The sequence below is a fragment of the Phalacrocorax carbo genome, chromosome 9, assembly GCF_963921805.1.
Source record: "Phalacrocorax carbo chromosome 9, bPhaCar2.1, whole genome shotgun sequence".
Classification (NCBI taxonomy): Eukaryota; Metazoa; Chordata; class Aves; order Suliformes; family Phalacrocoracidae; genus Phalacrocorax; species Phalacrocorax carbo.
Window position 1 is genome coordinate 21,731,365 of NC_087521.1, and position 14,258 is coordinate 21,745,622.

The 14,258-nt window shown below is 37.3% G+C and overlaps 1 protein-coding gene across 3 annotated transcripts in view; it reads left to right on the top strand.

The window, feature by feature from the left end:
• PPP4R4 (protein phosphatase 4 regulatory subunit 4) overlaps nt 1–14,258 on the top strand; it is a 73,265-nt gene that overhangs the window by 54,528 nt on the left and 4,479 nt on the right. For 2 of the 3 annotated variants that reach the window (XM_064460671.1, XM_064460670.1), the window contains 10 exons: nt 312–417; nt 1,845–1,992; nt 6,287–6,431; nt 7,297–7,338; nt 7,430–7,504; nt 10,076–10,151; nt 10,546–10,626; nt 10,968–11,052; nt 11,521–11,591; nt 12,353–12,488. In XM_064460671.1, the coding sequence (XP_064316741.1) occupies nt 312–417; nt 1,845–1,992; nt 6,287–6,431; nt 7,297–7,338; nt 7,430–7,504; nt 10,076–10,151; nt 10,546–10,626; nt 10,968–11,052; nt 11,521–11,591; nt 12,353–12,488 (965 nt within the window). The remainder of the gene's footprint in view (nt 1–311; nt 418–1,844; nt 1,993–6,286; nt 6,432–7,296; nt 7,339–7,429; nt 7,505–10,075; nt 10,152–10,545; nt 10,627–10,967; nt 11,053–11,520; nt 11,592–12,352; nt 12,489–14,258) is intronic. The other variant, XM_064460673.1, reaches the window with a different exon arrangement.

Below are 14,258 nucleotides of genomic sequence, written 5' to 3' on the forward strand. Positions count from 1 at the left end.
CCTGCTCCTTGCAGAACTACCTAACACTAAACCATAGGACTAAGAGTGTTGTGCAGACACTTCTTGAACTCTGACAGGCTTGGTGCCATGACCACTTCCCTCGGGAGCCTGTTGCAGTGACCGCTAGCCTCTCAGTGAAGAACCTTTTCCTGATGTCCAGTCTGAACTTCCTCTAAGCTTCATTCCATTCATTACAGAATTTATAAAGTTAGGAGAATTTTAGCTATTTTTTTCTACTTCTAGAATTTTTACATGTTTTTGGTCATATTCCTTTAGGCATGTTTAATTGTGTTTCCTTTATTTCTTTCAAGAATGTCCTGCCAGTCCAAAAAGCAGCTGCTCGAACGCTCTGTGTTTATTTACGTTATAATCGCAAGCAAGAACAGAGGCATGAGGTTATTCAGAAACTGATAGAACGTAAGAACATTTTTCCTTGATTACTTAGAGATGCAAGTTAGTTTTGACTGAAGATCTATTTATGGTTATATTTATTCAGTGTAACTTCCTGCCATCATTGGCGGGATTACACTTAGAAGACATTCAATTGCTCATGTTATCACCAGGCAAAACATATTGTACATTTGCAAGAAATATATCTGAAGCTTATGCAAAGGAATTGGGGAAGAGGCAATATGGGAAACTGATAACATGCCAGGACCCCTCCAACCCTACTTCTTGTATCCAAAATTACTTAGCTGTAGGTGCTGCAATGTACAAAGTAGAGTTCCTTTATAGAAGTAAAATTCTCTAAAGGCTTCAGCATAAGAAGTGCTGAGTGAATCTTCTCAGAATTAATTTATGAATGAGTTAGTCACCTTAGTTGACTTCCTGGTCTATGCTATGTGTGTTAAAGATAGGTTAGAGGGTTGAATAGTTCCTATTAGCAATCCTTAATGTTTACACAGTAATTTTGCTACACTTGTGATGTGATTTGAATGGCATACAGGGCTTTGCTCAACATAGTAGCTAGCTAGTTCACTTACTATCTTTGCTTTTTCAAATGGTGTCATGGTTTCAGCTGCGATAGAGTTAATTTTCTTCACTCTAGCTGGTATAGTGCTGTGCTTTGAAATTAGCATGGAAAAAACCTGTTGAGATAACACACAGATGTTTAGGCTGTTGCTGGGCAGCGCTGATACTAGTCAAGGACACGTCTAGCTTCCCATGCTCTGCTGGGTGCACAAGAAGCCGGGAGGGGAGGGGGCACAGCTAAGAGAGTGGATTCAAACTGACCAAAGGGATATTCCATATCATGTAACGTCATGCCCAGTATGCTACCTGGGAGGGGCTGGCCGGGGGAGGGGGGGAGCAATCGCGGCTCGGGGACGGGCAGCGTCGGTCGGCGGGTGGTGAGCGGTTGTATCGTTCGTGTTTCTGCGTTTTTGTTCCCTGTTTTCCCTTTCCTCCCTTTTCCCTTTTATTATATTAACCTTACTGTCATTATTATCATAATCATTTATCATCATCATTCTATTGTAGTTATTAAACTGTGCTTATCTCAACCCACAAGTTCTTTTGCTCGTCCGATTCTCTTCCCCATCCCACAGGGGTGGGGGGGGGGTGAGCGAGCGGCTGCGTGGTGTTCAGTTGCCAGCTGAGGCTGAACCACGACAAATGGCTAAAGGGACAAGTTGAATTTCTGAAAAAAAGTAGTTCACTGACAGAAATGGTTACTGAATTCAGAAAGTTAGGCTTTCACTGAAAGAAAGAATTGAGATAGGCTGAGAAGGTGTACCTTGTGATGGGTGTGATCATCGTCTTTGAGTCAGGGCTTAGCCTTTGAAATGTTTCCTAGCTGACATTAAAAACTTAATAAATATCATCTGTGGATTGTTATTTTTCAGAACTGGGCCAAGGAAAAAGTTATTGGAACAGACTTCGGTTTTTAGATACTTGTGAATTCATTATGGAACTGTTTTCAAAATCATTCTTTTGTAAATACTTCTTTCTACCTGTGCTTGAACTTACACATGATCCAGTGGCAAATGTGAGGTACTGTATGAAGAGTATATAGCAGTGTACAGGTTAAAAAGCTTTAAAAAAATATATTAAGAAACATTGTTACAGGTTTTGTGTCTTGTTTGGATGATGGGACTTGTGTAAAAAGGTACAGAGCCTTCAGAGTGACCAGTATTAAAGGTGTAGGGGACTATGGAAATAATGTTAGAAAACCACAGAAGCAGGTCAGTCTGAGTGTTTGGGGGACTGATTGAAAATGCCAGGTTTTGGGAGTGAGAAAGGAACACTGAGGCAGAGGAGCCAGCAACAGATGAGAATAAAGTAATACACTGCTTCATTGGTGTGGAGAGAGAAAAACATAACTTCACAGTCTCCATTAATTTCCATCCCCTTCAACATCACAATATGTAAAGTAAAACACATTAGCAATTCTTCCAGTGGTCTGAGATTAACAGGTTAGCATAGGTTTTACCTTATATAAAAGTTTTGTACTTCATTGTTAAAATAAATTGGAAAAGACTAGAAAAATATAAGGGAATTTGGTATGTTATTCATTTTTATACAGTGTTTTTTCTGTTATTTCTGTAGTCATTTTTTTCTTCATTAAACAGATACAGACCAGACAGTTATTACAAGTAAGAAAATAGTTAATTTTTTTGTCGTGTATTTTGTGTGGTTTTACACTTTTAATCTTATTTCTGATATGTGTAATTCATGTTGTCATCGTTAACATGTCTGAACAACGAATACTTATGTTGCACAGAGATTTACATTAGCATAATTTGCACATACATGTGTGCATTCAGTAAGCTTCACTAAGTACAGCTTATTACCAAGTGAAACTCTTTAAATAAATCTTATGTTTAGTATAGCTACCACATTTCAGTTCAGGAGAATCCCAACCTAAAAAACTGAGCCATTTTGTGCATATAGGTGAACATTCACATCTCATGTCCATAAATTAAGAGGATTATTATTAAAACAATAATCTAAATTTATATATAATCTGAAGTAGTATATTGCTTTTAACAAACACTTTAATTAGCTCTATTGATACAATATTAATGTTTAATTGAAACTTGAAATAACTTCCAGTCTCTTAACTGACATGAAATTAATTTTTTCATAATTCCTTTCTGGATTGTTCCCTAACTCCTTTTACAAAAGAACACACTATCTGTGGTAGACTGAAGTTTGGAAGTCAGACATTATTGTTAGCTCATGATTTTAAAACAAACATTGGGAGATATTATTCTAGCTTTCTACAGAGTGGTGTAACTCTTTGTAATGGGAATTTGTGAAGGTTAAAATGTTTTGAAGGTATAAAAACAGTAAGATGGATTTGTATAAAATCCTTTCGAATGTTATTAATCACAAAGTTATCTATGGCACAGACTGCCTCTGATCACAAGTCAGTGGAATCTGAGAAGAGCACAGACTATCACCATAAATTGTTCTTGAGGGATTTATTTATTTATTCATATAGATTATAAATGTTCACTATTATATGCTATCACAGTCTGATCAAATGCACTAATTTTTATTTCATTAAATATATGAAATATTTTTTAATCTGCAGAGCATTTTGGTTTTAATTATATTTAAAAAATTGACATAGTGTTTCCATAACCAATGTAGAAACAGTAGCCTTGACTGCTAGATAATCAATTATCATAGAATCATTTAGATTGGAAAAGACAATATCATCGAGTCCAACCGATAACCTAGCATTGCCAAGTCCACCACTAAACCATGTCCCTAAGCACCATATCTACACATCTTTTACATACCTCCAGGGATGGTGACTCAATCACTTCCCTGGGAAACCTGTTCCAACACTTGACAACACTTTCAGTGAAGTAGCATTACCTAATATCCAATCTAAACCTCCCTTGGTGCAACTTGAGGCCATTTCCTCTTGTCCTATCACTCATTACTTAGGAGAAGAGACCAATACCCACCTCACTACAGCCTCCTTTCAGGTAGTTCTAGAGAGCGATAAGGTCTCCCCTTAGCCTCCTTTTCTCCAGGCTAAACAACCCCAGTTCCCTCAGTCACTCCTCATAAGACTTGTGCTCCAGACCCTTCACCAGCTTCGTTGCCCTTCTTTGGACATGCTCCAGCACCTCAATGTCTTTCTTCTAGTGAGGGGCCGAAAACTGAACACAATATTTGAGGTGTGGCCTCAGCAGTGCCGAGTACAGGGGGATGACTACTTCCTTAGTCCTGCTGGCCACACTATTCCTGATACAAGCCAGGATGCTGTTGGCTTTCTTGGCCACCTGGGCACACTGCTGGCTCATAGTCAGCCAGCTGTTGACCAACACCCCCAGGTCCTTTTCCACCGTATAGATTTCCAGCTATTTGTCTCCAAGCCTGTAGTGTTGCACAGGGTTTTTGCAAGAGACGTGCAGGACCTGACACTTGGCCTTGTTGAACCCCATACACTTGGCCTTGGCTCATTGATGCAGCCTGTGCAGAGCCCTCCTACCCTCAAGCAGGTAAACACTCCCGCCCAACTTGGTGTCGTCTGCAGACTTCTTGAGGGTGCACTAGATCCCTTTGTCCAGATCATTGATAAAGGTATTAAACAGAGCTGCCCCCAGTACTGAGCCCTGGGGAACACCACTTGTGACCAGCCACTGACTGGATTTAACTCCATTCACCACAACTCCTTGGATGCAGCATCCAGCGATTCTTCTACCCAATGAAGAGTACACCTGTCCAAGCCATGAGTAGCCAGTTTTTCCAGGAGAATGCTGTGGGAAACGGTGTCAACGGCTTTACTAAAGTCTAGGTAGGCAACATCCACAGCCTTTCTCTCATCCGCTAAGCGGGTCAGTTTGTTACAGAAGGAGATCAGGTTATTCAAGCAGGACCCGCCTTTCATAAACCCATGCTGACTGGGCCTGATCACCTGGTTGTCCTGTACATGCCATATGATGGCGCTCAAGATGATCTGCTCCATAACCTTTCCCTGCATTGGGGTCAGACTGACAGGCCTGTAGTTCCCTGGATCCTCCTTCCAGCCCTTCTTGTAGCTGGGTGTCACATTTGCTAACCTCCAGTCAACTGGGACCTCCCCAGTTAGCCAGGACTGCTGATAAAGGATGGAAAGTGGCTTGCTGAGCACTTCTGTCGGCTCCTTCAGTACCGTTGGGTGGATCCCATCTGGCCCCATAGACTTGTGTGTGTCTAGGTGGTGTAGCAGGTCGCTAACTATCCAAGGTCCCCTTGGATTATGAGGGCTTCTTTCTGCTCCCCATGACGGCCTTCCAGCTCAGGGGGCTGCGTACCCAGAGAGCAATTTCAGTCCTTCATACAGAAAAGATATTGTTAAGTTCCCCTTAGTACTTTGTGCCATTTATTTTGAAAGCAGGCAAAGTTAAGCTTAACAGGGGCAGTCTAGTAACAAAAACATATCCACACAGTGTCAGAGCAGATGGCTATAAAGTTTTACGTTTCTGTTCTTGGTTATGTTATATTAATAATTTTTCTCCCTGAATTTACTGCATTTAAAATTACATTCTCAGTCAATAGAGTAGTTCACAACTTCTGAAAGCACTGTAGCCTGTTACTACTTTTTTTTCATCCTGATTCCTAACCACACTGTCCACCTTGTCCAATGCCTTGAGGAGTGCTTACTGGACCTTTGACTATGCTGATTAAACTCACTAAGCCATCAGAAAACTGCCCACTTTTTTCTGCCCTCCCCCTCTCAAGTAAGTTTGTTTTCTGCTATGTTAGTCAGTTGAGGGTTGGGCTCACTGAATGGATGAAAGGTCTAACCAGCAGCAGAGACAGCACAAGTAGGGGGAGCCTCCAGACCGAAGCAGGGAGATAGGGTAGGAAGAAGAAGGGCTTTCCTCTTTTTGGACCCAGTAAATAGGTAAATCCTTTTAGTCTATCTGATACACTTTCATTCTTGCAATTGTACAGAACTGCAGTCACATGAATTTTGGTGAGACTTAGGCTCCTTTGTACTGATGGACCAAATTTCCATGGTATTTAGGTACCTGATAAGAGTTAGGTGTGTAGATAATTTTGAAAATCTAGAGTTTTGCTTATCTTTCTAGGTTGAAAAACCTCCCAAAACCAAAGAAAGCTTTTTTGACTTTCAGACACAGGACTCTAGTACTGATCAATGGAGAAATTTTTGAAAATGCTACAGTATGTCCAGAAACAACACAGCAACAATCGCTTCTGAAAAATAAGACCTGCTAACTTAATTATTTTATATCAAATTCTAGCATGCAATACAAAAATTAATGTTTATTAAACATCTGCATCAAAAGGTGAATATTTACCTTTTTTTTTTGTTTTGTAGAATGAAGCTATGCTATTTGTTGCCAAAAGTTAAATCCACTTTGAAGATTCCCACTGATAAACATTTACTTCAGCAGTTGGAATTATGTATAAGGAAGCTTTTGTGTCAAGAGAAAGACAAAGATGTCCTCACTATTGTAAAAAGAGTAAGTATTTTTCTTTTCCAGCAGCATTTTTTTCTTGGGGATGTTAAGATGATCAAAGTTATGACTAAAGAATTCCATTGCCCATTATGTAATTTTGAACAATTAAAAGGAGATATAGTATAGTGCATTCCGTCAAATTTAAGAGAGTTGGTGTTTCCTTGGTTACTTCTATTGCAGTTACTTTCCAGTGGCTGGGATTCAGAATTTTGGCTCAATGAACATTTGTGAAAAAATAGCAGATGACTAAAGATAGGATTAAAGGTTGATCCTTGTGAAAATGATCTAGTCTTTGCGATAGAGGTATCTTTTTAATCTATTTATTTTACAATATACAGATAAAGGATTTAGAGGATTTTGAAATGTTACAGATATCTTTGTAATGTGAATATTTAAAAAAAAAGAACATCTTTAAGGGATGCCCATGCTTAGTCTCAAAGATGCCATGAAGTGAAGTAGCTAAAGTAGGTGGCTTCCTTACAGAGCCAGTCTGCAGGAGAGATTGGACGAACACCTGCCTGGAGCATCCTGGCTTATTCAGAGATTCCTGAGTTGATTTATCAGCCTTGGTTCCTAGGTCCATGCTCCAGCCATTCATGCTTCTGTGCTTTCCTTGAGTGTATTTTGAGTTCCATGTAGTCTGTTAGTCCTTCATTGTGAGTCTCAGCAGGGCTCTGAGAATACTCTCTGACAGTTTTTAACTGCATTTGTAGCACAAAAATAGAAACATAGGCTTCAAATGTTTAGGATGAAAAGGTGTGTTTAATTTTGAATACCACTATTCTAAGCATCTTATCTGGACAGTTTTTTAATTAAAAGTCTGGCATGTGTTGAGTAAGGATAAATAATGTTTTAATTTTCTTTACAGACAGTGTTAGAATTGGACAGAATGGAAATTTCTGTAGATGCTGTAAGTACTTACTAATTTTAATACTTACCAAGTACTTTTAATTCCCATTTTCATGTAGTGATTTTTTATTTTTATTGATTTTATTTTGAAGTTTCAGAAAAGATTTTACGAAAATGATTTATTGGATCAAGAAAAAGAGAGACAAGAGCATCTCCTTTTGGAAATGGTATATTTTATCAGTACAATCTGTCCTCTTTATAATAGTTTGTAGCTAAAGATGAATGAGGTGACAATTCTAAGGTAGGGGAAGCGCATATTATGGAGAGACCTTGTAGGTTCATAATCTGTGTGTGGCTTCATTTTACCCTTTACAATAGAATTAAGTCTTTCAAAGTAGCATATAACTTATTTTTCTTTACTACCTAAATTTTGCTCTATCAATTAGAAGAGCAAACTTGAATTTCTTGAAAAATACTCATGCTTGATGCCTTTATAGTTCTAAAATCCCAAGCCCTTCAGTACACCTTAATGAAATCTTTTTGAGGGAGTTTAGCAATTTGTCAGGCATGCATAACATAATGAATTGAATAATGAAACACCTCAGAACTCACATAGAGCTTCCACAGGCAAATAAATTAATATCATAACTTCTTTTGTGCCAAGGAAGCCGAAGGAGGCTCTGTGTGTTACAAGCTTTGCTGTTAGCCAGAAAAAAAAAGAAAGAAAGAAAGGCTGTTGACATCTGCAGCCTGGCAGGAGGGAGACTTAGTGCAGGTAGTATGGAGCAAAAGGAGCTACAAGTTACTTAGGGTTTTGTAGCTGTACGCTTCTACGGGAGAACTTATCTTGGGCCGCATATCTCCGGGACACAGGGCTCTACCCACCCTGGGGACAGTGATGCACAGACATCAATATGATGGATACAAAATGTCCATTTATTTAGCTGCGTCACACGCTTGTATAGCTCTTGCGCTTCCTGTTCCTGCCACTCCTATGGGGAGGAGTCTATCTTTCCGTCACATCCTGTGATCTTCCGGTCGCCGATCCCTGTCTATTGCCCTACAGGGTTTGGAAGAAAATTCTGCAGAAAGCTTTTCTAACTGAGAAAACTATTCCTCTTCAGTCATGGCTGTAATCAAAAGCTGCAGCAGGCACTTCACCACATAGCCTACTACATCTTCACAAAGCCTAGATTAGATTACTGCAGTCCTCTGGTCTGCTGCCTCCTCTCCAGCCTGGGGTGGGAGAAGCTAAGAAGCTGACAGGATTTAGAAGAGGCTGAATTTCATTAGCACATTTCCTCTGACTTGTAGGAATATAACTCCTCTGTAGAGAACCAGAACAGGTTCAAGACTGTCCAAAAAATGTTACTTTTTCCTCTTTGGGACTGTTACAGAGCCTATGTTTGTGGTCCACTTTGATGTCAGTAGGTACTGCAGGCCTTCTCTTGGGCAGTTGATTTTTTCAGTTCATGATACCTGTCTCGTGTACTCTCTGCTACCTCCCATTAGCTGGAGCCAAAGGTTCAAGCTTTGTTCTAAGGACCTGCCTACACATATTCAAGGGCTTGAGCTTAGCTTTAGTGGTTTTTAGTTAGATCCAATTAATGTTTTTATAGTGAAAGCATTTGGGGCTGTAGTAAAATAGCCTCCAGCGTGTTCTGTGTTATTGTCTATTGTATAACATTAAATTTTACCCTGTTTCTACAGCTAGACTTTAGAATAGCACTTGTAGTTTTATGATATATTCTTTTGATATGAGCATACCGTCAGTAGCACAAAGGTCTCATTAAGCATTGCCTGTGAGAGGCACACTTTTGAGGAACTGGAGATGTACACAGTAAATTGTGACATGTTGCAGTCCGAAATAGATGAGGAGCCATTGAACTCAGTTAAATGTATCTGACTGCTACAGATTTTAATACCAAATATGTTAATAAATTTGCTTAATTTTAGTAATTGACTTAGTAGAAACTATATTCCAGCAACCTTGACCTGGATTAATTACCTTTTTGGTTCTTTTCAACTTGGGTAGTAATTAGAGTGAAATGAAACATTAGAACAGAACAATTATGGTTCACTTGGCACTTTTTATTATGAACGTAGTACAGAAAATAAGCTTTTTGAAGTTGGAATGATAGCTATTCACCAAGAATCCTGAAGCAAGTATTGGCTTTTGAAATTATTAATGTGGCTGTGTTAACACTGTCTTCTGTCTGTGGATGTGCTCTCAAAAGGTATTCTAAGGCTAGCTAACATTACAGACTTAAACTTGAAGAACTGCAATACTTGGTTTTGTTTTGCATAAAGGATTATTGGCTGTTGATGTTAATTTTAGACCTTCAAAAAGTTTGAGTGTATGTGACACGCCTTAATATTTGAGAAAAACATTTTCATTATATTGTATATTTGAATTAAAAATATTGCCAGTTCTATTATCAGAGTATCTGTGTAGCACAGAAATTTTACGTTGTCAGCTGCCAAATTCTGTATCTTTTTAACTAAAAAGAAAAAAGCCAGGCATAATTCTTATAAGAAGTTGTAAATGCGTACTTCAGGTCTGAGGTTTCTTCACAATTAAAGTAAACATTTATTGGTGATTTTTGTGTAGGGTATGTACCCTGATTTCATTCTGTACTATTTAATTTGTTCTCTGGATATTCACTAGGGCTTGTACTTATAGCAGGAGAGAGTAGAAATTATCTGTTATTTTGGTGATTTGGAAGCTATCCCTTAATGAAAAATAATATATTTATTTATTTATTAGTATTACCTAAGAAAATTATTCACTTTTTTAGGAACAATTAGAAAAAGAGAAGCAGCAAAATGAAGGAAGATCTACAAATATTAATGATAAAATGTTTGAAAAGAAGCGTAAGTTTGTTTATGTGTGTACATATTGTTTATGCATGCATTACTCCTACAGAGGTAGAAGAGAAGGGAGCAGAAAAGAGACACTTCATACAGTAAATAGATTTTTAGAGAGTGGCAATATTTTTTTCTTCATCTGTTTCTAAGGATATTTGTGGAAACTACTGATGTTCAAAAGAAGACTTTTGATTTTATTAATAAAATACATGACAATTTTAGTTCTCTGGTATTTTTCATTTTGTAATGTAATGTAAGTACTTGTCTGTGGTATTTTTGAAGTGTTAGTCCCACTAACATATTATTACTGTTTACCCCAGAACTATGGTATGTTATGTCCTCTTTTTTTATTTAAAGTTAAAGCTTTAAGAAAGAAGTATTTATACTGACTTTCCTTTAGGCAGAGACAGTAAAACATCATCTGTGTTGGCAAAAAGTATCACACACTCTGTTCCTGGAAGCTCTTCTGGTACATCAGCAGGTAAGAACTCTTTAGAAATTCTTCTAGAATGCTTTTATCTCACATCAGCAGATTAAAACCCAGCAAAACTGCTGTTGGCATTTGTGGGCCAGAGTTTCACGTACTTCACTTAGGAAAAGATTCCATTCCTAGATCTGAATGTGTTTTCTATGGTTTTTATTTTTATTTTATTTTTTAGTATATAAATAGGTGACATAAGCTTTATTTATTGTTATTGAAGTATTTAAATCAGTTCCTTCAGCTAGCATAAGTTGACAGAAAATTATATTAAAAAGCGTTCTTAGTTACTGAGGAAGTGCAATGATATCCATGTTAAAAGTTTTTGCTACTTCTGATTTTAGGCAAAGAAGACAAGAAATCGAAGTTGGTTCGAAGCCAGTCATTTAATACTCAAGCACTACATCCAAAATACAGCAACATAGACAGGTGTCCTAAGTATCTTTATCTTCTTCATTGCTTGCCTCATAGGCAACTATTTACTTAGTAGACAACTGTTATGAAATTATATGCACATGAATCTATGAAAGTAGTGATGTGCTCCCTGAATTGTGACCTAAACTTTCAGCTCTCTGTTTAATTGATCACGAATGCAGTTTTGAACTGAGGGAAGAAATACCATTTTAAGGCATGCTGAGGCCTACAAATTTTTGAGTTCCTTTTAAGTTCCTGTGTGTCAACTTTTATTATATATTAAAAATATTTTTCAATATCAACTGCTAAATTTAAATTAATACATTTCTTAAAGAAATTCAGCATAACTTTCTCATTTAATTTTTTCATATAAACTCAGAAATAACCTCAAATATTATCAAACAGCAGGATGATACAATTGAGAAGAACACTCTTCTGTAATAAGCAATTTGGTTTTGTTTTGTTTGTTGTTTTTTTTTTAAGTAAAAGTTCTGCTACAGGATATACATCTTCAGTATCAGGAATGGGAAAGAGTTGTATGTTATCCTTTAGTGGTAAGTAGGTTATTATATTATATTTTACATTAGGTTTTTTTGTGGGTGCTGAATATGTGGGCACCATTAAACAGGTATACTGTAAGATATCATACTCCTAAGGAATGTAGAATAATAGATATCCAGTATATTTGAGTACTTAAGTGCTAGTCTAGTTAGTGTGTTTTTCAGCTTTCTTTTTTTTTTTTTTGTTACATGTTTGTTTAAAGTTACATTTAAAAGTAGTCAAAGTAAAATGTGTTTGGCATATCTTGATTGGCATTTTGGATGTCATAGAAAAGTTGGTTTTGCAATTTGGCTCCCCCTATTTTATATGAGGAAAGGGATATTATGTGTAACTTCTACTGAATTAGGGGAGAGAAACTGCTGTTGGGAAATGCAGCGCTCTCCATTTGCTGTTGAAGAGTTGGGATGATTAAAGATTAGAATGAGATTAATTGCTTTGTAGAGGAATCTGTCTTTTCACTACCAGTAGACACTAGACAATTAGCTTAGATGATTGCCCAATTAAATTCCACTATTTTCATATATTAAAAGTATTAATCTTCTCTTCTAATTATGTTATTTTAGCATTTTTTCATAAAACTACTTGAAGAAATGTTAAGCTGAAACCGTTCCCTTACAGAAAGTTGAACTTTTGGATTACTACCTTAGGAAATATGCCACTATTGCCACATCAAAACCAACTCACTCTGTTCACTCTTTGTGTGGTTTTTTTTAGACAAAATTCTTTGTCTAAACTGCAACTCTATTTATTTCAGATGATTCATTCAGGACTCATTCCACTGGTAATAGTGGGAATGTTGCCTTCCCTTCCAGTTCTTCTCGCAACTTATTTAACTCAGCTGACCAAAAGAACAATGGAAATAAGGAGATTCAGTCCCGAAAGATGAGCATGTAAGTGGTTGACAAGAGGTTAAATCAACCTTATGGGTGGCATTTTCAAGGGAACTCAAAAAAGCCACGCAAAATTAAGCCTGTATTTATGATACTTCTGCACCCAGATTTTGAAATAATGAAGTAGCAGGATAGAAATGTAATGTGTGCAATTACAAATGTTTTTAAGATTGCATTCCCTTTTAATTAGTATTTCACATTGCTTCTCCTGCACATTTGCATTTAGCTGGTACATTATGGGGAGGGTGGAATGGGACAAAGTGAAGGTTAGTGCATTTCACATAAAATGACTACAATCACAGTGATTTAGCTGCCTGTAGTGGGAGAAATGGAATGTCTATATTGTTAGATGGTTTAATCTTTTCTTTTCCTTCTTTTTATGTGCTTATGTATGTTTAGGTATTATTATGTAACAATTTCATGATGAATTTTTATACTTAAGATGAACTGTTACTGCTCCTTGTTATTAAGGCTTCCTTCTTTGTCTTACCTTAACCATTTAGATTAAAAGATTTCAATGCTAGGCATCTCCCTCAAGCTGATTTTCTTTAAACATCAGCCTAAACTGTTCAGTGTTTTGCAAGAACGAAATCAAAGATGTATTTGTTTGTTTCGGTGATGAAAGTGTAGCAGTCTTAGAAAATCGCTGTGATGTGTACTTACTTAGTCAAATCTCCGTGGACTTTAGCAGCTAATTCCCTGCAGATTCCTTTTACAACATAACTTGTAGTTCTAAATTACTATCATTGGACTGGCTGAAATTTTGAGTGCTCAAATTGAGATTTTTCTTTGCCATCAGAGATTTGCTTTCTTAGCCAAAGCAGAATGGAGAAAGGAAAGGAGGCAGCTATAGCAAGAAAAGGAGGTTGTTTGGGAAAATAGACCTAAGTGTAATAAACCTAGAAGCAGAAGCTGAAAAGTATGGGGAAATATAAGCTGGGCCTTGGAAGTCTGAATAGGCATGAGACCAAGAATGAAAGGAGAGTCCAGAATGAAAGGCTGCGACTTGCTGGTCAAAGATAATGGAGCTGAGATATGGAGCCTGCACCAGATATGAAACACCTTACACTGGTTTGCCAGGTATAAAGAGGAAACGATAGTGATAGTGATATCTCTTGAGTGGTCTTTTCTGGTGACTTAAGTATCTGTATGAACTTGTATTTTTCCACTTCAGTATTTTCAGGTTCCTTTAAAAGACAAACCAAAACAACTCCCCAGCTTTACTCTCAGATATAAGATAATAAAATTCCTAAATTGTAAAATAAAACACTCAAAAGCTAACAAATGTAAAAAAAGTTCTCTGACCAGCTTGCATTCAGCCACTTGTATGCACTATATTACAATACAGCCTCTTGCTGTTTGATTACACAGGGTTTTTTCTACTGGAATTTTACCACCTTCACTGTACAGACAAATTTGTTATGGAATGAAGTCAAGCTTGTATAGTGACCTATTGTTTTTAGAACTGCATTTTCTGTGTAGAGAAGGTTGGAAGATTAGTGACTGAAGGTGGACTGTTTGTGTTGAGTCAGTGGTTTCACAGCAGAAGTACCTTAAGGTGCCAAGTCAAATTGCACTCGATCCCTGTCTTTGCCAGAGTCTAATGCCTTCTCTTAAATATTACCCACAGTACTTACTTCAGACTTTTTGTAGGTGATCATTAGGTGGTCGCTTCAAAGAGCATTTCAAACTCAACAGTTAGATTAGTAGGCACACTGGCATTTTCTGCTGTCTATAAAGTAAATGGGACATGTATCGTGAGTACATAAA